The sequence below is a fragment of the Tamandua tetradactyla genome, chromosome 5 (genome assembly GCF_023851605.1).
Source record: "Tamandua tetradactyla isolate mTamTet1 chromosome 5, mTamTet1.pri, whole genome shotgun sequence".
NCBI lineage: Eukaryota > Metazoa > Chordata > Mammalia > Pilosa > Myrmecophagidae > Tamandua > Tamandua tetradactyla.
Window position 1 is genome coordinate 100,233,409 of NC_135331.1, and position 23,263 is coordinate 100,256,671.

General features: G+C 35.8%; 1 protein-coding gene across 6 annotated transcripts in view; it reads left to right on the forward strand.

Moving 5' to 3' along the window:
* UBR2 (ubiquitin protein ligase E3 component n-recognin 2) overlaps positions 1-23,263 on the forward strand; it is a 165,647-nt gene that overhangs the window by 84,972 nt on the left and 57,412 nt on the right. For 4 of the 6 annotated variants that reach the window (XM_077161820.1, XM_077161818.1, XM_077161817.1 and 1 more), the window contains exons 12-15: positions 18,389-18,552; positions 18,645-18,744; positions 20,116-20,244; positions 21,357-21,540. In XM_077161820.1, the coding sequence (XP_077017935.1) occupies positions 18,389-18,552; positions 18,645-18,744; positions 20,116-20,244; positions 21,357-21,540 (577 nt within the window). Of the gene's footprint in view, positions 1-2,836; positions 3,126-18,074; positions 18,224-18,388; positions 18,553-18,644; positions 18,745-20,115; positions 20,245-21,356; positions 21,541-23,263 lie in introns of those variants that run through there. The other 2 variants (XM_077161822.1, XM_077161821.1) reach the window with 2 other exon arrangements.

Consider the following 23,263-nt stretch of genomic DNA (forward strand, 5'->3'; position numbering starts at 1 on the left):
CATCAGCCCTGCCCCCTCTGCACTGGGGCAAAAACCAGTGACCTCAACTTTTACTCCAGATTCAGCTGAGCTGGGGACCTATTTTTAGTAGTCAGAATTAGTTAATTAATTCCACAATTGGAATTTGGTTGCGCTCAGCCCCTGCTGCTGGTAGAGTCTCTTTCCTTTCCCCTCTGGAAAGCAGCCTGTAGGGAAGGGATGCTGACCACTGCAGCTTGGGAACTCACAGTGCTAGGTGGGCTCAGAGCCAGTCCAGCTGTTCCAGACTGGTTTACGCTGTGTGTCCAGTCACTGACGTGGCCCCAGCAGTTGTTCTGTACTGTTCCTGGCTATTTATTAGCTGCTCTGGAGGACAAACTAAATCCCACACCTTGCTAAGCTGCCATCTTGGCTCCTCCTTCTGTAGCTATTGACCTGCTTTTTTTGTTTTTTAATATAGGCATTTAGGGCAATAAATTTCCCTTTCAGCACTGCCTTTGGCACATCCCATAAGCTCTCATGTGTTATATTCTCATATCATTCATCTTCAGATATTTACCAAGTTCTTTAGCAACTTCATCTTTAACCCACTAATTATTTAAGAGTGTGTTTTTTATTCTCCATATATTTGTGAAAATTCTGGTTCTTTGGTGATTATTAATTTACAGCTTTATTCTGTTGTAGATAGAAAGTGCTGAATAATTTCAATCTTACTAAATTTGTTAAGACCTATTTTGTTTTCCAGCATATGCTCTTTCCTGGAGAATGTTCCTTGAGCACTAGAGAAGAATGTATATCCTGGTGTTTGGGCTTGTAAAATGTATATATGTCTATAAGGTCTAATTCATTTATCACCCTTAAGTTCTCTGTTTCCTTGTTGATACTCTGTGTAGTTGTTCTTTCCACAGTGGAAAGTAGTGTGTTGAAGTCTCCCAATATTATTGCTATAGAGCGTCTTAGGACCCGTCAGTTTTGCCATTGTTTGCCTCATGTACTTTGGAGCTCCTTGACTCAGATCATAAACATTCATGATTGTTGTTTCTTCTTGGTGAATTGTCCCTTTTATTAATGTGCAGTGTCCTTTCTCTCTTATGACATCTTTATATTTAAAGTCTATTTGATCTGGTATTTGTATAGCCACTCCTGCTTTCTTTTTGTTACAGCTTACATAGAACATCTTTTTCCATCCTCTCACTTTGAATTAGATTTTTGTCCATGGGTCTAAGATAGATCTCTTATAAACAGCATTTAGGTGGATTATATTTTTAATCAATTCTGCCAGTCTGTATCTTTTAATTGGTGAGTTTAATCTATTAACATTCAACGTTATTAACTGTAAAAACAGTTCTTGAATCTACCATCTTCCTTTAGTTTTTATTTGTCAGATCTGTATATTCTTTTCCCTCTCTCTCTTTTTATCCTTTAAATTAGAGATACTGTTGCTCTTCAATTCTGTGCCCTCCTCCACACATCCCTCTCCTGTCTTTTTTCTTCAGCTAACAGGACTCCCTTTAGTATTTCTTGTAGTGCAGGTCTCTTGTTGACTAGTTCTTCTCTCAGTCCTTGTTGTCGTTGAAGGTTTAAATCTCTTCTTCAATTTTGAAGGACAACTTGGCTGGATAAAGAATTCTTGACTGGAAGCCGTTTCTGGTTCAGGATCTTACCTATATTATACCACTACCTTCTCGCCTCCATGCTGCCTGTTGAGTAATCCGAACTCAGGCTTTTGTAGTTTCCCTTGTATGTAGTAGATGACTTTTCTCATACTGAATTCAGGACTTTCTGTTTCTCTTCAGTATTTGACAGTCTGATTAGTATGTGTCTTGTAGTAAGCCTTTTGGATATATTCTATGTGGGGTTCACTGGGCATATTTGATTTGCATATTTATGTCTTTTATTGGGATGTTTTCTCCGATAATATCTTCAGCTACCCTTCCCAGTCCTTTTCTTTTCTCCTTCTGGAATAGCAATGATTCTTGTATTTGCCTGCCTTTTGTTGTCTGTCTGTCCCTGAGATCTGGTTCCATTTTTATCCATCTGTCTTGCCATTTATTCTTTTGTGCACCTGAATTCAATTGTTCTGTCTTCTAGTTCACTTATTCTTCTTTCTACTTCTTCGAATCTTCTATCATGTTTCTCTAGTATATTTCTAATTTGGTCTACAGGATCTTTCATCTCTCTGAGATCTGCTGTTTTTCTAACTAATCTTTTGAATTCTTCTTTATGCTCTCCTAGTGTCTCCTTGATATCCTTCATTTCTTTATAAATATCCTTGAGTAGTTATTCCATATTCCATGACTCCTCCGGTATTTTGGTTAGCCCTTTAGCTGGGCCATTTTTACCTGGATCTTCACATGCTTTTGATTTTCTGTTGTGTTTGGGGCATTTGATTATCTTAATAAGGTTATTTTGCTACTTGGTTTCCCTCACTTGTCTAAAGTTTTGTATTTACTTTGGTTTGCATTGAATGTCCCCTTCTGTACTTGATTTGTCAGTAATTCCCCACCAGACCAAGGCCTAGATCTCATGTAAGGGGTGCAATTCTACTTGAGAGCCCATTAAAAGCTAGGTAGTGGTGCATAGGTAGTTCAGCAGCAGAATATCTACCTGTGATGCAGGAGACCTGAGCTCAGCTCCCAGCCCATGCACCCTTCCCACCCACCCCCCAAAAAAGCACCTTAGCAGTAGTAGGCCCCAAAGGCAGAGGGAGACGCCCAAGATATGTTGGGAATGAACTTTGGTGCCCACAGAAGAGAAAGAGGAAGGAAAAAAAAGAAAGAAAGAAAATAGTTAAAATCGTTTAGAAACAGGTAGCTAGGGAGTTTGCAAGACTGCACTTACCGCTTCTTCCCAGCAGATGATGCTCTTGAGCCACCTCCCTTCAGGCCCACCTCTACCTGACTGCAGCAGCCAGCTGGGCACAGCGGGACGGGGCAGCTGATCGCAACACCTGTCGGGGCAGCTGATCACAACGCCCGGTGAGGCAGCTGATCACAGCGCCTGGTGGATCTGCCGCTCACAGCACCTGACAGGACAGCTGTTTGCAGTGTCCTGCTCAAGCAACCAATCCCAGCGCCTGGTGGGCTTGGCTTTTCGCGGTGGGTGGCTAGGTGTGCCTCTGAGCTCCCAAGGGTGCTGCTGGATGCAAAGCCATGCGGTATGTTTCCCTAGCTAGCTGCTGGGGCAGTTGGGATGGGAGGGATTCTCTGCTTCTTCAGATCTGCACACTCCCCACCCTCAGCTGGGTCACAGCCAAACAGACTCACCCTCCTCTCCCCTCCTGTATCTCTTTACCAGGACCTTCCCACAAAATGCCAAAGACTGCTTTCTATCACTCAGCCAATGGGAATGCAGTCCTGGTCATTTTTTTGTGTCCCCAGAAAGCTACTGATTTTTATTTATCCATCTTCCCCCCCTAGTTATTTTATTAGAGAAGTCGTAGATTTACAGGACATTCATATATAAAATACAGGGTTTCCATACACCATCCCACCACCAATATCTTGCCTTGGTTTGGAACATTTGTTACAATTGATAATAGTACTTTTTTATACTTGTACTTTTTTTTTAACGGTAGTTACCTTTGTTATAATTAAAATAGTACTATTAACTGTTGTCCATAGTTTATACCAGGTGTATTTTTTCCCAATATACCACCCTCTTATTTTTTTATTTTTATTTTTTTTACATGGGCAGGCACCGGGAATCGAACCCGGGTCCTCGGGCTTGGCAGGCAAGCATTCTTACCTGCTGAACCACCGTGGCCCACCCCCACCCTCTTATTAATACTTTATATTAATGTTGTACCTTTGATATAGTTCACAAAAGAACATTCCTATACTTTCACTATTAACTATAGCCCATCATCTACAATAGGGTCTACTGTGTTATACAGCCATATGTTTTTACCTTTTAATCTTTGAGTAACATATGCAACTTGAAGTTTCCCCTTTTAACTATATTCACATATATAATTTAGTGCTGTTAATCATACAGTAATTATGCTGCCATCAACATCAACCTTTTCCAAACCTTTGCAGTCAACCTAATTAGAAATTCTCTGCAAATAAGCATCAAGTCACCATTTTCTAACACGAATCTATCCCCTGGTAACCTAAATTCTATATTCTAACTCTGTGAGTTTGCTAATTCTAATTATTTCCTACCAGTGAGATCATACAGTGTTTGTTCTTCCATGTCTGGCTTATTTCATTCAACATGTCCTCAAGGTTTATGCATCTTGTTGCATGCATCAGGACTTCCTTCCTTTTTATGGCTGAATAATATTCCATTGTATGTATATGCATTTTATTTATTTGTCCATTGACTAAAGGACACTTGGGTTGCTTCCATCTTTTGGCAGTTGTGAATAGTGCTGCTGTGAACATTGGTGTGGAAACATCTGTTCGAACCCTTGCTTTTCAGTTCCGGTAGCAGGATTGCTGGATCATATTGTAATTTTAATATTTTAACTTCCTGAGGAACTGCCAAACTGTCTTCCACAGTGGCTTTACCATTTTACATTCCCGCCAGCAATGAATGAGTATTCCTACTTCTCCACATCCTCTCCAACACTTCTAATTTTCTGGTTATTATATTATTATTATTATCATTTTAATCATAGCCATTCTAGTGGATGTAAAGTGATAATTTCGTTGTGGTTTTGATTTGCATTTCTCTGATCCTAGTGATGTTAAACATCTTTTCATGTACTTTTTAGTCATTTTTATTTCCTCTTTGGTGAAATGTTTATTCAAATCTTTTGCCTTTTTTTTTTTTTTTACAGCTCAAAACTTTAATGTGTAGCAAAGGTACACATTCAAAGATGAGTGCGGGCATTCTCTAAAGGAGGAGAAGTAGTTTGAGTGGGGTGATCTATAAAGGAGTTGATATCCTATGCTATCTTTGAGCTCTGATTAACAGAAAAACAATGATCCTCTCCCAGGATTGCACATTTTCTCCATGGGCTGTAAGGCCATCTATGGCTCATTGGTTTTGGAGGATAATGCTTGCTAATTAATTTACTTGAGATTAGAAAAGGGTTAAGGTGGAGGTGATTCATATGATGATTGTGGATAGTTTTAGGGAGAGATTATGGTGGACTCACTCTTCATGGGCTGTTTCTACAGCTTCAGTAGCAATAGCTCCCTCATTCCCAATGGTAGCTAGGAGTGGGATTAGGAACTGGACTGTTCTTTTATTCTGGTTTGGGATGACAGGTTGGGAAACTGGGAGTAGAAAAGACTCATTTCCATTTTTTAGCTTCAGTACTAGGGCCATATAAACTAATTTTTAAAATTCGGTTCTTTGTGTTTTTATTGCTGAGTTGTAGAATTTCTTTGTATATTCTGAATAGTAAATCCTAATTGGTTAAGTGGTTTCCGGGTATTTTCTCCCGTTGAGTAGATTGTCTTCTCACTTTAATGGCAAAGTCCTTTAAGGCATAAAAGGCACTTTTTATGAAGCAGTCCTATTTAATTATGTTTTCTTTTCATTTCTTGTGCGTTAGGTATTAAGTCTTATATATCCATCTTCTATCTTTCTTGTCCTTTTACTATTCGTTTTAGTTCTCATATTTTGTGTTATTCCCTTGGCATTTCTACTAAACTGCGCATAATAATTTATTTTTATAAGTCACGTATTAGTAAGTGCTACGCAGTAGAAAACAGGTTAAGGAAATAACAAGTGATAGTAGAGGAGTCGTATTTTACATAGGATAATCAGGGAAGGTCTCTCAGTGAGTTAGTATTTCTGTAGAAACCTGAAGGAAGCAAGTGAATAATGTCACTAGTTGAAGAGTCTTCTAGTCAGAAGGAATAGCAAGTGTAAAAGTTCTGAGGTGAATGTGTTCTTGGTATTTTGAAGAAAGGAATCAAAATAAGTAGTGTTGCTACTGTGTGTGAGGTACTACAGTAAATGAGGTGAAGAATCGTCAATGAGGTCATTGAATTTATAGATAGAGGTGAAGGTGGGATTGGACTGTGCAAGACCTATGTTGCTTTCTTAGCCATCATAAGAATTTTTTCTTTTATACTGAGTGAATGGGAAGACATTTGCAGGGCTTCCAGCAGGGATATGATAACTGATTTACATTTTTAGAAGGACCACTTTGAATGATAGCCACATCCTTGTCTGGTACCTAACTTGAATGGAAGTCCTTTTCAGTGTTTTAATTTAGAACTAAAAGATACTGCTTTCTTCTGGTTTTGATAAATACTTTTATCATACTAAGGATATTTTCTTTTGCTACTAATTCACCAAAAATTGTTTTTATTTTGTAATTTTTTAGGTCTGGATTGAATATTGATTTTTAGCAAATTTTCTATTCCATCAATTGAAATGATCATGTCTTTTTTTTTCCCCACTATTAATGCAATGCATTCACTGGTCAAACAAGGAAATATTATATCCTTGATCAATTAATGTAAAAAATTACATTAGATTTTCTAATTTTGAAGCATCCTAGTATTGTATTACAAATATTACATGGCAGTGGTGAATTTTTTTATTATTATTATTTTTTACATGGGCAGGCACCAGGAAGCGAACCCAGATCCTCTGGCATGGCAGGCGAGCATTCTTGCCTGCTGAGCCACCGCAGTGGTGAATTTTTTTAATACACTACTAAACCTGGTACATTATTTAAAATTTTTGCATAGGGTGTCATAGTTAAGATTGGTCAATGCTTCCTTCTTTTGTATGTGTGTATGTATTTAATCAAATTTTGCCTTTGTAAAATGAATTGAGATTATTTCTCTTTTTTGCCCTGGAAAAGATGAAATGACATATAGAATGATCTATTCTTTTAATATCTAATCAGTACAAATTTGGAATATTTTGGAGGTTAAATCTTTGAAAAGCTTTCAATTTCTTGTCTCTTTAGGTTTTTTTTCTTGAGCTAGTTTACGTAGTTTGCATTTTTCTTAATAATCCTTTCCTTCACCCTAATTTGATTCGATCTACAACTTAATGAACACACTGTTTAAGTTTCTGTTTCTCTAGGAAAGCAGGCATGCTTCCAAATCACCTGTGGAACATTTTAAACTTAGTTTTCTGCTGTCCTTATTTGTTTGCTTCCTCCTCCCTTTTTCCCACTCTTTCCAAAGTCAGCCTCTGGAGATGAAACATAGGCATGTATAGCTGTATTTTGTTTTGTTTTAACTTTACTGAGATATAGTATATAAAGAAAAGTAGACGCACGGTAATCAGACAGCTCAATGAGTTTTTACATAGTGGACCCACCTATATTACCAGTTCTCCAGTGATAATGCCCCTCCCAATCACCACTTTCCTCCAAAAGTTATCGATACCCTGTCTGCTAACATCAAAGATTATTTTGCCTGTTTTTGAATTTTATATAAATAAAATCATGGAGTATGACTTTTGTGTCTGGCTTCTTCCATTCAACTTTATGTTTGTGAGATTTATCCATGTTGCATGTACCAACCAGTAAAGTATTCATTCTTATGGCTTTGTAGTATTATATACCACCATTTATTGATTGATTTTCCTGTCATTGGGGCTTTCCAAATTGTGACTCTTATGAATAAAGCTGCTTTGAATATTCTCCAGCATATCTTTTAGTAGAAAGTAGTCGTGTCCTTTGGATACATACCTAAGAGAGGAATTGTCCACTTATAAGATGTATATATGCATTTAGATTTAGTAGGTTCTGCCAAACTGTTTTCCCAAATGGTTAACCCAGTTTATATTTCCAGCAACAATAAGTGAGTTCCAGTTCCTCATCCTCACCAATGCTTGGTGGTGTTAGTCTTTTTGTAAATTTTATCTGTTCTAGCAGGGTGCAATGGTTTATCCTTGGGATTTTAATTTGTTTTCCCTGGTGAAAATGAAATTGAGTCTCTTTTTATATGTCTTTTGACCATTTGGATATCTCCCTTTGTGAATGCCTGTTCAAATTTTCTGCTGATTATCTATTGGATTGTCTGCCCTTTTTTTTGATTTGGAGAGTTTTTTATATGTGTATATAGATAATTTGTTGATATATATTTCATACTTTCCCCTATTCTATGTATTGTCCTTCTACTCTCTTAATAGTAGCCAAATTCATCATTTTAATGCACTTGATTTTGTCGTTTTTTATTTTATGAGTCGCAATTTTTGTATCCTGTTTAAACCATCTTTGCATATGCCATGGTCATTGTTTCAGCTGACTAAAGCTGATGAAATGCAGTATAGCAAAAATGGACTGGCTTTTAACAATGAATATTTATTAGCTTGCAAATTTATAGCCCTAAGGCCATGCAGATGTCCATATTAAGGCATCAACAAGACAGTACCTTTTCTGAAGAAATGCTCCTGGCATCTGGGACAACCCTGTCACATCGAAAGGCACATGGCTGGCATCTACTGGTTCTTCTCTCCTGGGTTTCATTGCTTTCAACTTCTGGCTTCAGTGGATTCCTCTCATTTTCTGTGATCTTGTCCTTGTCTTTCAGCTTATCTGGTGCTTTTGTGAGCTCTCTGGGCTTTTCCTTTATGTCCTTTCTTCTTAAAAAGGACTCCAGTAAGGGGTTTAAGGCCCACTTTGAGTGGGGTGAGTCACAATTGAAATAACCTAATCAAAAGGTCCTACCCATAATAGGTTTACACTCACAGGAATGGATTAAAAGAACATGGCCTTTTCTGAAGTACACAGCAGCTTCAAATTAGCACAGTCATGAAACTATTTTCTCATACTTTTTCCCAAAAGTTTGCCTTTCACCTTTAAATTCTCAATCCATATGAAAATGAATTTTGTGTATAGTATTAACTGAGGTGTTGATTTTTTTTCCATATGGATATGTAAATTGACCCAGCACTAGTTATTAAAGAGATTATCCTTTCACCCGTTGCATTCCGGAAACACCTTTGTTGTAAATCAGAAACATCTTAATATGGGTGAGTTTGTTTTTGTTGGTCTTTTTATCTGGTTATCTATCTTTGAGCCAGTACCACACAGCAGTAATTATAAAGCTTTGTAATTACAGTAGCCTTATAATGAGTCTTGATATCTGATTATTAAATCTTCTACTTTGTTTTAAAAACTGCCTTGGTAGAGAACATTATGCTCTATAATGTGAGTGAGTCTAGCCAAAAACTAAAAGACAAATACTGTATGGTCCCAATGATGTGAATCGACATTCGAGAATAAACTTGGAATATGTCATTGGTAACAGAGTTCAGCAAGAGTTAGAAACAGGGTAAGATAATGGGTAATTGGAGCTGATGGGATACAGACTGTGCCACAGGACTAGATACAAAAACTCAAAAATGGACAGCACAATAGTACCTAATTGTAAAGTAATCATGTTAAAACACTGAATGAAGCTGCATCCGAACTATAGGTTTTTGTTTTGTTTTGTTCTTACTATTATTACTTTTATTTTTTTTCTCTATGTTAACATTCTATATCTTTTTCGGTTGTGTTGCTAGTTCTTCTAAACCGATGCAAATGTACTAAGAAACGATGATCATGCATCTATGTGATGATGTTAAGAATTACTGATTGCATATGTAGAATGGTATGATTTCTAAATGTTGGGTTAATTTCTTTTTTTCCGTTAATTAATTAAAAAAAAAAAAAAACTGCCTTGGCCGATAACTGGAGAGGAGGATTGTAGAAAGATGACAGAGTAGGAAACTCTAGAAAACAGTCCCTTCACCAAAACAACTATTGAACTGGAAGGAACTGTCTTAACGAAATATTTTGAAACTAGAGTCTAGTGGAATACTGTGCAGCATTCAGGGAAGTGCTGGAAAAGAGACTGGTAAATTGCGGTAAATGTCAGTAAATTTCTGCTACTGTGCAGTGCCTACCATCCTGCCATACCCAACCACATGGCAGACAGCACTAAGGACTGCTGCCTGGGCTCCTGCTACAGCTTCCTGGTGCCTGGGTAGGCTCCAAGGACCTCATCCTCCAAAATCCTGGTTGCAGGGAAGGGAAAGGTGGTCTGATAGCTGATCATAGCTTTTGATCAACTACTTAATGTTTGCTGGGACCTGACTCTGAGTGTGGCCATTGTTCCAGTCTCTCTTAGGCAAAAGCAGCAAAGATTGTACCACCCTCACCCCCCTACCCACCCTCACTTTCTCTTTCCATTCTCCATTTTGGAGGAGAAATTGATTGGAAAAGTAAAAAATTGTCAGGTCCAGCCCTCAACAGCATAAACCTAGCAATCCCAAAGAGGCGGGATACCTAGATGTCCAGAGTTATAATAACAGAATACTCGGAATGTCAATTTCTCAACATTACAAAACAGATGAAGAAATTGGAAGGTATAGGCAAAAAGAATTTGCCATCAAACATGCCTTAGAAAGCTCATACATTGAAACTGTTAGTCAAAACCTTTAAATCATGTATTTTAAATATGTTTGGTGAGCAAAAATCCATATACAAAGAACTAAAAGAAATTAGGAAAATGTCAGAACAAAATAAAGAGATAGAAATTATATTTTTATAAAACAAGAATTTTGGAGCTACAAAGTACAATAATTGAAAAAAAAAACTCACTAGAAAGATTCAGCAGTGGATTTGAACAGGCAGAAAACAGGTCCAGCAAACCTGAAAACAAAGACAATAGAAATTATCCAATCTGAGGAGCAGGAAGAAAAGATAAGGAAAAACAAACAGAACCTGAGGGTTCTGGGGCACCAGCAAGAATACTAACACATGCATGATTGGAGTCCCAGAAGGACAAAAGAGAGAGAAAGGTATTTGAAGAAATAATGAATGAAAACTTCTCCAATTTGATAAACGACATGAATATACATATCCAAGGAGCACAACAAACTAAGCAGGACACTCCAAGAGATCTTCACCACACACATTATAGCAAAATTGTCAAAATCCAAATACAGAGGATTTTGAAAGCTGCGAGAGACGCAACAAATCATGCTAGAAATCCACAATAAATTTTACAGGAAATTTTCTCGCCAGAAATCTCGAAGGCCAGAAGACAGCACAGTGGCATATTTAAGGTTCTTAAAGAAAAAAAACTGTCTTTAGAAAGAACACAGTTCTCTCTCTAAAATGGTGAAATGAAGACATTTACAGATAAAAGCTGAAAGAGATCATTACCAGAAGACCTGCCCTCCAAGAAATGCTAAAGGGAGTCCTTCATGTTGAAATAAAGGAACACTAGATAGTAACTCAAAGCCAGTGAAAGAAATAAAGCACATTGGTGAAGGTTACTAATAGGTAAATATAAAATCCTCTGTTATTGTACTTTTGGTTTGTAGTTGCTTCCTCCATATGACCTGTGCTGGCTTGAAATGATTATGTACCCTAGAAAAGCCATGTTTTAATCCTAATCCCATTTTGTAAAGGCAGCCGTTTCTAAACTGTAATTAGATCATCTCCCTGGAGATGTGATTTAATCAAGAGTGGTTGTTAGACTGGATTAGGTAGAGGCATGTCTCCGCCCATGTGGGTGGGTCTTGATTAGTTTCTGGAGTCCTATAAAAGAGGAAGCATTTTGGAGAAAGAAAGATTCAGAGAGAGCAGAGCAGAACAACATAGCCACGAGAAGCAGAGTCCACCAGCCAGTGACCTTTGAAGATGAAGAAGGAAAATGCCTCCCCGGGAGCTTCATGAAACAGGAAGCCAGGAGAAGAACTAGCAGATAACACTGTGTTCGCCATGTGCCTTTCCAGATGAGAAACTCTGTGTTCGCCATGTGCCCTTCTACTTGAGAGAAAAACCATGAACTTCATCAGCCTTCTTGAACCAAGTCATCTTTCCTTGAATGGATGCCTTTGATTGGATATTTCTATAGACTTGTTTTAATTGGGACATTTTTTCAGCCTTAGAACTGTGAACTAGCAACGTATTAAATTCCCCTTTTTAAAAGCCATTCATTCTGTTTCTGCTATATTGCATTGTGGCAGCTAGCAAACTGGAACATGACCTAATAGGCAAATGTATAAAATAACACTTAAAATCCATGATCATGGAATACAATGTATAAAGATGTATTCTGAGACACTAACAATGTAATGGGGGAGGGAAGGAGATAGATAGAGAGTTTGTATACTACTGAAACTAGATTGGTATTACTCAAACTAGGTTGTTACTAGTTTACGATGTTATTTGTAATTACAGACATAACCACTAAGAAAATGACTAAAAAATATAAAGAATGGAATAAAAATGGTATACTACAAAAAAAGCTATTAAATATCTTAAAAGGTAGTAAATATAGAAAATAGCTAAATGGCAGAAGTAAATTCTTCCTTCTGAAGTGAAGAGAGAACCTACAAAATGTGCGAAAATATTTGGAATCCATACATCTGATAAGAGTTTAATAGCGAGAAAATATAAAGAATCCTTACAACTTAACAAGACAAACAACCCAAATTAAAAATGGGCCCAGGACTTGAATAGACATTTCTGAAGAAGATATTCAGATGGCCAATACTTACATGAAAAGATGCTCAACATCATTAGCCATTAGAGAAGTGCAAATTTAAACTACAAGATACCGCTTTACAAGCACTAGTATGGCTCTTATTTAAAAAACTGAAAATAACATGTATTGGCAGTCCCCTTGGCCAGGTGATGGTGCCCAGTTGTCTGGTTAAGCAAGCACTGGCCTAACCATTACTGCAAGGACATTTTGTGACTGGTTAATAAATCAGAAGAGTGGTTTATTTAATCATCAGTTAGTTGATTGCATCTATAGCTGCCTACATCTACAATCAACTAAAGGGACGGTCTTCCACAAAAAGAGAATCCAGTCAGCTGCATTTAATCCAATCAATTGAAGACTTAATGAAGAAGAGAGAACTTCCATCTCTTCTTCAGCCATTCAGTCTCTCTTGGGGGATTCATAGGATTTGCCAGCTCATGGCCTGCCCTATGGAATTTGGAATCATGCATCCCTCACAGTTGCATGAGGCAATGTTGTAAAATCTCATATTTCATGTATCTCCTGTTAGTTCTGTTTCCCTAGAGAACGCTGACTAATAAAGAAGGATGTGGAGAAATAGGATCCCTTATACATTGCTAATGACACTGTAAAATGGTGTTGTCACTGTGGAAAACAATTTTGCAGATGTTTAGAAAGTTAAACAGAATTACTACATGACCCCTCAATTTCCTTCCTCGGTTTATATCCCAAAACAGTTGAAAGCAGGGACTGAAACATAATATTTAGCCATCAGTGTTCTTTGGCAGCGTTATTCATAATAACCAAGAGGTGGCAATCCAAGTGTCCATTAGCAGGTGAATGGATAAACAAAATATGATATATAAATACAATAGAATATTATTCAGGCATAAAAAGAAGTGAAGTGCTGGTACATGCTACAGCATGGATGAGCCTTGAAGACACCATATTGAGTGAAATAAGCCATACACAAAAGGACAAATATTGTATGATTTCTCATATATGAAATAGAATAAGCAAATTCTTAGTAAGAAAATGGTTACCAGGAGTGTGGTGGGGGCGAGTAAAATGGAGAGTTATGGCTAAATGAGTATAAGTTTTGGTTTGGAATGTTGAAAATATTCTGTTTGTCTGAAAATGTCTTTTTTGCCTTTTTTTTTTTACTTTTTTTACTATATAGTATAACATATACAAAGCAAAGAAATAAAAAGCAGTAGTTTTCAAAGCACTCTTCAGCATGTAGTTACAGGACAGTTCCCAGACTTTGTCACAGGCTACCATACGATCCTCTCAGATTTTCCCTTCTAGCTCCTCCACAATATAGGAGACTAGAAGGCTTAAGTATTTTTGTTATCATCACTATCGACTATTTTTCCTTCCTTTTTTTTTTGTGAAAAATAACATATATACAGAAAAGCTATAAATTTCAAAGCACAGCACCACAATTAGTTGTAGAACATATTTCAGAATTTGACATGGGTTACAATTCCGCAATATTAGGTCTTTACTTCTAGCTGCTCTAAAATACTGGAGACTAAGAGATATCAATTTAATGATATTCAATTTAATGATATTCGTATTCATTTGTTAAGTCCTATGTTCCCTGTATAACTCCATCATCACCTTTGATCTTTCCATCCCTCTCTTTAGGGATGTTTGGGCTATGGCCATTCTAAATTTTTGATATTGGAAGGGTCTGTCACTAATGTGGGGTAGGGAAATGGAACTATTTGATGTTCTGAAAAGGCTGGGCTAGGCTTCAGGACTTATCTGGACCAGGGACCCATCTGGAGGTTGTAGGTTTCTCAAAAGTTAATACTAGTGTATGGAACCCTTGTGGAATCTTATATGTTGCCCTAGGTATTCTTTAAGATTGGCTGGAATGGTCCTGATTAGGGGTTGGCAGGTTGTGATAGGTAGGGTTAGGGCTAGGGTGATTTTTTTGAAGGTTATTTTCACTGGATGTAGAAGTCTAGGTGAGCAGTTATTTTCTTTTAGCATTATAAAGATGTCTTTTAGTTTTCTCTGTCTTCCATTATTTCTCTTAAAGTCAGCAGTCATGCTTAGTAAATGTACTGTCCTTTTTCTCAAACTGCTTTTATTTTATTTTACATTTTCATGAGTTTTACTATCATCTATCTAGGTGTGATTTTCTTTGTATTTATCCTTCTTGGAGTTTGTAGATATTATTAAGTCTCTGGGCTGGTGTCTTTCATTAGTTTTGGAAAATTTGGAAGCATTATCTGTCTGGTTTCTGCCCCATTCTCTCTCTCTGGTTTTTTTTTTTTTTTTTTTTTTTTGGCATGGGCAGGCACCAGGAATCAAACCTGGGTCTCCAGCATGGCAGGCGAAAACTCTGCCTGCTGAGCCATTGTGACCCATTCTCTCACCTTTGCTTTTGATAGGACAGTGTTTAAGAAAAAAGAAAGCATGATCTCTTCCTCTCAAGAGGATTCACCTTTAACATTGTTAGACAAAGTGAAGTTGATCACTTTTAGTCCAGTCAGGGATTGACATGACTCCAGACTGTTTTGGCAAGAAATTGTCCTATTTCTGGTTCATCTCTACCCCTAGGACATAACCCACCAAGGATTCCCAATTGGAAGCCTGGTGTGCTCACTAGGGCTCCTCCCTCCTAAAGGGTCCTGAACTCTAATCTTGTTTCCTTAGTTTGATAAGACTGTCGTTATCACTGCACTGCTTTTTTATGCTTTCTGCTCTGCTTCTTAGCCGTCCAACCCAGGTAGCTTCACAATTTTATAAATGTCTTGAGGGGAAAACCAGAAGAGAGTTGAACACAGTTTCTGACTTCTCTGTTCTTACTGGAATCCTGACCTCTCCAGCACTCTGCAACTGTTAAAATCTCAGCAGGTTTTTCTCTGTATTAGTAGCAGCTCTATCCCAACTCTTTGTGGAGATCTTCAGTCCCCTCTTACCCCACTCACTGAATAGGAAAATGCTGAGGAAAAAAACAGCTGCAGAATGTTGGCTTATCTCCCTGCAACGTTCCCCTTCTCTCAGGTTTTATTGGGTTTTGTTGCATCAGCAGCTCTCCAATCATTTCAAACATTTTTTTAAAATCAAGGTTTTCTAGATGTTCTTGGTGGAAAGATTGGTGAGCCATAAGCTGCTCCATCGTGACTGGAAGCAGAAGACTGACTACATGTATGGTATTCTGAAGAAAAAAACCTCTGTTTAAAATTCTTAGGCACACCCCTTGCTAAAAATAATTTGCCTTACACATTAGCGAAAATATTTTATAGCAGTGATAGAATTCCATTTGTTGGAATCCTTTGAATCAGAATTAACTTGCGGTTTACTCAGTCTTCGTTTTTTTTTGTTGTTTTGTTTTTTTTTTTTTTACATGGGCAGGCACCGGGAATCGAACCCCGGGTCCTTGGGCATGGCAGGCAAGCATTCTTACCTGCTGAGCCACCGTGGCCCGCCCAGCCTTCATTTTTAAATAGTTTGGTCTCAATTTCATTTTTACGTTACAAATGATTAGCATATCTTAGTTCCAATTTAGTTTATTAAATGTGCCTTCAGTCAGCATGGTCCCTATATATGTATTTCATATTTAGTTTAACTAAAAAGTGTGTTCACAGCCATTATTATTTAGTAGAGAATTTAGTCCACTTTGAATATGTTATTAAATGAGATTTGCAATACAAAAAATGAATATAAATTATATAACATGAATAAAAACTAAAGTAAGAACTAATGTTTTTAAAGCAAAGTGAATTATAGGGATTAAAAATCAAGTAATTTTTAGAGTATGGTGTAAGAAAGAAATTCTATAACTATATAATAATGTTAGATATTTAATGTTGAAAATTACCTTGAAAGGTTAACAACAAAACTGACATAAGATGATTAAGCCAAATACTTCAGATTTTTATCCATTTCCTGTTTGTAACCCTGGCATTTATTTTCTTTGTTTATCTTTATTGTCTGAATTGCTCTTCTGTGTTTTAATGCAACAGTACTAATGGACCAATAGGCCACCCTATTGATATATATATATATATTTTAATGGCACCTAGCAAAGACTATTAGAATCCAGCTTGGTGAGATTTACACTCTAACAACATTGAACTCTCTTTCTACCAAATTTCTTTTACTGGTATAAGTCTTAAAAACAGGCGTTACAGGGTTTTTCCACCCTTGGGTCTCTGGGATTACATTATATATACATCTAACTTCTGCAAAATTAATTGACTTAATGAAAAACAAAGGAATATCCTTTAATTTAAATTTTGAACATCCCTACAAACTTGACCTGAGTCTTCACTGTCTAGGAAAATTAACAGAAATTAATACTTGACTTTAAGCTTCTTGGGGCCTAAATCCTGCCAATGTGATGACAATTTCAAAATTTTTCAAAGGTAAATTTGACTATGTAGATTTTCTCCTTACCTGTTGACTTCAGAACTTACATTAAATACAACTCTATATTAAAGTACAACTTTTCTATATTCTTAGAATTCTACCTTTTGCATTTTTTGTCCTAAATGTACTTTTCTATATTGCTAATTACCTGATAATGACTAATGTGAGACTTGCTTAGGTAGTCACTGTACTCTAAGAGTATTGGTGTTGAAAGAAAGGGGGCAAAAGCCATGATCTTTTGTGTCAGAGTAAAAATTTATTCAAAGGAATATTTAGACTTTCTGATTTTGTTATGGAGCAGAAAAGGAAATGTAAATGTTTATGAAATGATGTTTAACTTCATTCGTAGTAAGTTATGCAAATTAAAACCATCAGAATGGCAACATTCAAAATGTTTGAAGTTCCATTTTGTTATCAAAGGCATGAGAGAAAAGGCGCACATTGCAGGTGGACATATGAATTCCTGAGTCTCTTTGCAGGGACAATTTGGTGATATCAGGCAAACTTTAATATGTACATATTCTTTTATCCCGTAATCCCACTTCTAGGAAATTTTCCTACAACTATCCTTGCAACTGTACACAATGAATATTTGCTGCAACATCTTTTATAATGGCATAAGATTGGAAACAACCCAAATGTCTTACTAGTAGGAAACTGGTAAATAAAGTACAATACAAAAGAATTCCTGGTGATAGTTGAACAGAGTGAGGGAGATTTATATGAACTGATACGGAACTGTCTCTAAAATATATCAAGTGAAAGCCAAAGGGCATAACAATATTTGTAATATGCTATACTTTGGGGGGGGAAGGGAGATATAATTATACATATCCATACTTATATATACTTCATATGTTTTATATATACACTTAATTCATGTGTTTTATGTGTGCGTATTTTATGGATAATAACATAAACACTATCTCTGGAAAAATATACAAGAAACTGCTAAATGGGTTTGCCTTTAGAAAGGACACCTTAAGAGCAGTGAGACTTACTTTTTTCCTAGTTGTATTTTGTGTCATTTAAATGTATATGAAAAAAAGGGTGCAGGGGTGGTTCAGTGGTAGAATGTTCACTTTCTATGTGGAAGACATGGGTTCAATTCCTGGACCATGCACCCCCCCCCCAAAAAAGTAAATCTATTTGTTTATTAAAAAATAAATATATTTGTTTATCTATACATAGAAGCGAAACAGTGAATGCAGTTCAACTATAGAAATTAAGAGGAAATACGGTTTCATGCTAAGTTCTAAAGAATCTGTGACTTAAGCCTCTGGATCCTAGAATAATTATACCGTACCATTATAGGTGTCTAAATGTCTCATTTAAGGAAAGTTTGCAGCCTGGTTCAGACCCCTACCCTGAATTGTCTTTGAATAATGAGCCTTGGATCTGTCTCCTAACATTCTGGCATCTTTCTCCGTGATTTAATTGTTGCTTCATACACGTGGCATTTGGAGTAAGTAATTGTAATTTAGAAATGCAGTGACACATTTATGATATTATATAGAGTTGTGTTAAAGAAGCTTTAAATTGAGACAACTAAACAATGTTAGTGACATTTTCTTGGATTCCTAATAAATAGTTTTTTATTACCATGCATTCTGATATACTTGATTTAGGCTCGAATGCTTATCACAGAAGAAAACCTGATGACCATCATCATTAAAACTTTTATGGATCATTTGAAACATCGAGATGCCCAGGGCAGATTTCAGTTTGAACGATACACTGCTTTACAAGCCTTCAAATTTAGGAGAGTTCAGAGCCTTATTTTGGATCTCAAGTAAGCTTTTGGTTGATCATCAAACCATTTGCAAACTTGTAAATGTGAGCGTTTGTCTATGTATTCATTGGTATTTTTTTCATCTTGTTCAGGTATGTGTTAATTAGCAAGCCAACTGAATGGTCAGATGAACTGAGGCGAAAGTTCCTAGAAGGGTTTGATGCCTTTTTGGAATTACTGAAATGTATGCAGGTATGTATACAATGACACATTTTAAAAGGGAAACTGATTTTTTTTTTTTTTAATTGAGCTGAACCTCTTTCTCTCTGTGTATATCTTTATTTGGGCACTTTTCCAAAAGAGTAATTCAGATGGCTAAAATTTGGACCAAGAAATTCCTCTTCATTTGGGGACTCTTAATCGATGCAGACGTACTAAGAAATGATGAATATGCAACTATGTGATGTTATTAAGAATTACTGATTGTACATGTAGATTGGAATGATTTCTAATTGTTTTGTTAATTCTTTTTTTAATTAATAAAAAAAAATAAAAGAAAAAAAAAAAAAAAAGGTATAGAACAAATGACATCCAAGCCAAGGTTCTGGCATCCCTACTGCTCTTTTGTATTTGGTAATTCTTATGTTACCATTAAAATTCTTTCTTTGGGGATTGCCAGTGTATTTTTTTTTTTAACATACTTATGTGGAATTATAGTCAGGTTAGGTATGTAAGCAACTGTAGTATTAATTTTAATACTTCCATATTTCTTTTTCTCTCCTTGATGTGGTATTTACATAGTATGGTGTAAACATGTTTCCCTCTGTTTATCTTTTTTTGGAAACATTCACATATAGGAATTAGAATCTAGAAACAAGTTAAGCAGTTTTAACTGGAGGAAAATAGGTGACATATCTAAAGTCTAAGCAGATACAATTATTCCTTTTTAGTAGCCTTCTGACTTTCTTAAGAAATACACAAAGTTGACTTAACATTTTCAGAGAAACTTAGGTTGAGTGATGGTTCATGGGTGTTTAATGTATTATTATATTACTTGTGTTTTTTCTTGTATCTTTGAAAACAATAGCTTCTTTGGTCATTTTGAATATGTGAAGTATCCTGTATTTTCTATTTTTTTAACAATGGTTATTCTTTCATACTAAAAACTTTCTTTTTGTTGTTTCGCTGTCTTTTGAGGTCTCTGAGAACTTTTAGCTGCAGATTAGAGAATATAAAAAAATCTTATTCTGACATATTATAAAATATATTTATAAATTCAATAAAGTTTAGAAGCCTATCCAATTTCTTCTAACAATTTTTTCTATATAGATATAGATCTAAAAAGGAATTTGAAAGATTGTTGAAGTTAAATATATATTTTATTCTCTAAGATATATAGAGGAGATTGCGTCTGAAATAATTTATTCTATACTTCACTAGGATTTTTCATTTGTATTGTAGAGAATAATATGTAAATTAAGTTATGAACTCTCATAAGCTTCTCATTAAAACTTTTACTTTTATTTGTTTTTATAATCAATATATATCTTCTATATTATTTGTTTCTGTGTACAAGAACAAATATCATTTTAATATATATAAGCTCTTTTCACTTCCTTTAAGGGAATGGATCCAATTACACGTCAAGTAGGACAGCATATTGAAATGGAACCAGAATGGGAAGCAGCTTTTACTCTACAAATGAAATTAACACATGTCATTTCAATGATGCAGGACTGGTGTGCTTTAGATGTGAGTTTCTTCTATGAGTAGAAAGTAGTAGGAAAATAGGGAAGGGGGAAGAAACAAATCCTAGATAGATTTTGAGGAGATTTGGAGAAGATAATGGTGATCATTTAGCTCATAAAACAGCTTATTTTCCCTCTCCATTTATATATTCAGTGATGTTTAGAAAATTTGAACTCCAAAGCCTTAGATAAAACTTGAAAAATAGAAGAGAAAATAATGCACAATCTCTCTTCCCTCCTGAAACTCATTTTAATTTTTCACAATCCCCTCAAGACTTTGAGCATGTAAAAACAATAGTTTATAGTTATCCAAAAAGAGTCTTATTATTGGTGTATGTGCCCTGCATTTTAAAATTATTTTGGCCTTCCTTTGGCTATAAAAACTAGATGAGAACCTATATAAATTGGAGGGTCAGAGAAGGCTTCCATGAGATCTGAACAATGTATAAGAGTTAACTGATCAAAGAGTAAAGAACGCTCATGTGAGGGGACAGATGAATCATGCTCTGTGATGAGAGGGTATATGACTGTTCCACGAGGTAAGAAGGCTCTGTGGTCGGAGCACAGGGTTTGAGGTTGGAGAGGTGTGCAAGGGCCTGACTTTGCAGGGTCTTAGAGGACATGGAAACAAGTTTGTTTTTTATTCTAGTTGAAGTGGGAAGCCATTAGAGACTACCAAGCAATAAAGTGACGTGATCTGATTTACCTATGCTTGAAATTACTCCATATGGAGAATGAATGCAGAGATGCAAGAGTAGACGCAGGGAATTTAATAGAGATGGTTGGCAGTTTCTTGGAGGTAGTAGAGGTAAAGTGGCCAGATTTGAGAGAAATTTAGAAGATAAAATTGCCAGCTTGGTAATAGATCTGACAATTGAGAATGAGGGATAAAGGAGGTTATTAGAATAACTTCAAGATTTCTACAGCTATATAGATGGAGATGTCATTCACTGAGATATAGGGTGATTGGAAGAGGAACCAAGTATGGGAGGGAACATTGCATTTGATTTTGCTCATATTGATATTTGATGTACATTCATCATTAAATTTGAAGTGCTTATTCAATGTTATACAATTCTAACTTCTGAGTAACTTATTAAAAAACCTCTTTTTTAGGAAAAAGTTCTAATTGAAGCTTACAAGAAATGCCTTGCTGTATTGATGCATTGTCACAGTGGTTTTACTGATGGTGAACAACCAATCACACTAAGCATTTGTGGACATTCAGTGGAAACTATCAGATATTGTGTTTCCCAAGAAAAAGTTAGCATTCACCTCCCAGTTTCTCGCCTACTTGCAGGTAAGCATTTCCCATTTAAAAAAAAGAAAGAAAGAAACAATGTTGAAATTACTTTTTTAATTGTTGTTTATTGTTAATATTTATTGAATACCAGCTGTGTGGCAGCCATTATCCTGAGAATTTTACTTGTATTAACTCATTTAATCATGTCATCTACCTATGAGTTAGATATTATTTTTAAGCTCACTTTAGCCATAAGAAGACTGAGGCATAGAGTGTGACTTAATTAATGTCACATAATGAGAAAGAGGCAGAGTTGGAATTTCAAGGATAATTTTGCCCCAGAGGCCATGTTTATAAGAACTATACCGTAGTGCTTCTTCGGACTTCTTAATTACAGAAATCCTATTTTTTATTGTTTAATTCAGCCGAGCTTCATAGTCTATGTTGTTACAATTCAGACTAATCACTTCAGCAATTGCTAATTGAAACAACCTTAATGAACCTAGCTTTTTTGTCCCTCTTTTTAAATTTTCCTCTCAGTTGTTTCTTATTCATTTATTGGTAACCTTTTAAGTAGCAGGTGAAGAGTGAGTTCAAATATGGGTGATTTTTTTTTTTTAATCTCAAGTAGTTGATTTATAAACTACTTATAATTGTTACACTATTTGAAGCTACCAGCTTACAGTAGCCAAAGCCTTTATATATGCACTTATCCATCTCTGCAAATTCATTTAGGTCTATTTTTTAACTCAGAAAATAGAAAGAAGTTCTAAAGGTAGATATTTTTATTCGTCGCATTATTTGTAATTTATCTTAAATATGTGGCTCAGAAACTTAACGTACTGTGATGGTATTTCTTTTCTGTAAGAGATTGTGGAGAATTTATATAATTTCTTCCTTAAATGTGTGGTAGAATTCATCAGTGAAACCTCCTAAGCCGGGTGATTTCCTTTTTGGAAGGTTTTAAATAATTGATTCAATTTGTTCGATACAGGCCTATTCAGATTATCTATTTCTCCTTGTGTGAGTTTTGGAAATTTGTCTCTTTCAAGAAATTCATCCACTTCATCTACGTTACCAAATTTGTACATAGTATTTCTTTATTATTCTTTAATGTACATGGGATCGGTAGTGATTGATGATCCCTTATTTCTGAAGACATTTTTAAAATTGTTCGGAGCATTATTACATTAACCTGCTGATAGACCTTAGCATTTTGATAGTATTTGGGGTATGTTACTGAAGCCCTGGTGATAACTTATTCTGGGGCTCATGAATTTGTTCTTCTTAGACATGTGAATCACAAAATAGTACAACAAAGAGAACAATAACTAATTACCTAGAATATAATAGAACTATAAGAAGAAATTTCTCATTCCTGTAATTTGTATTAGCAATGTATAAGGGTTCCTGTCCCTCTACATCCTCATCAATACTTACTTTCTATTTTTATAATAGTCATCCTAGTGGGTGTGAAGTAGTATTTCATTGTGGGTCTTTTTTGTTTGTTTTCATTTTTTTTCATTGTTTTGATCTGTATTTCCCACACGTCGTATGTTGTGGATCATCTTTTCATGTGCTTAATTGCCATTTGTATACCTTCTGGGAAGAATGTCTGTTCAAGTCCTTTGCCCATTTTTTAGTTGGGTTATTTGTCTTTTTGTTGTTGAGTTGCAGTTCTTTATATAGTCTGGATATTAAACCCTTATCAGACATATGGTTAGCAATTGTACTCTCCCATTCCATATGTTGTCTTTCCACTTTTTTGATGGTGTCCTTT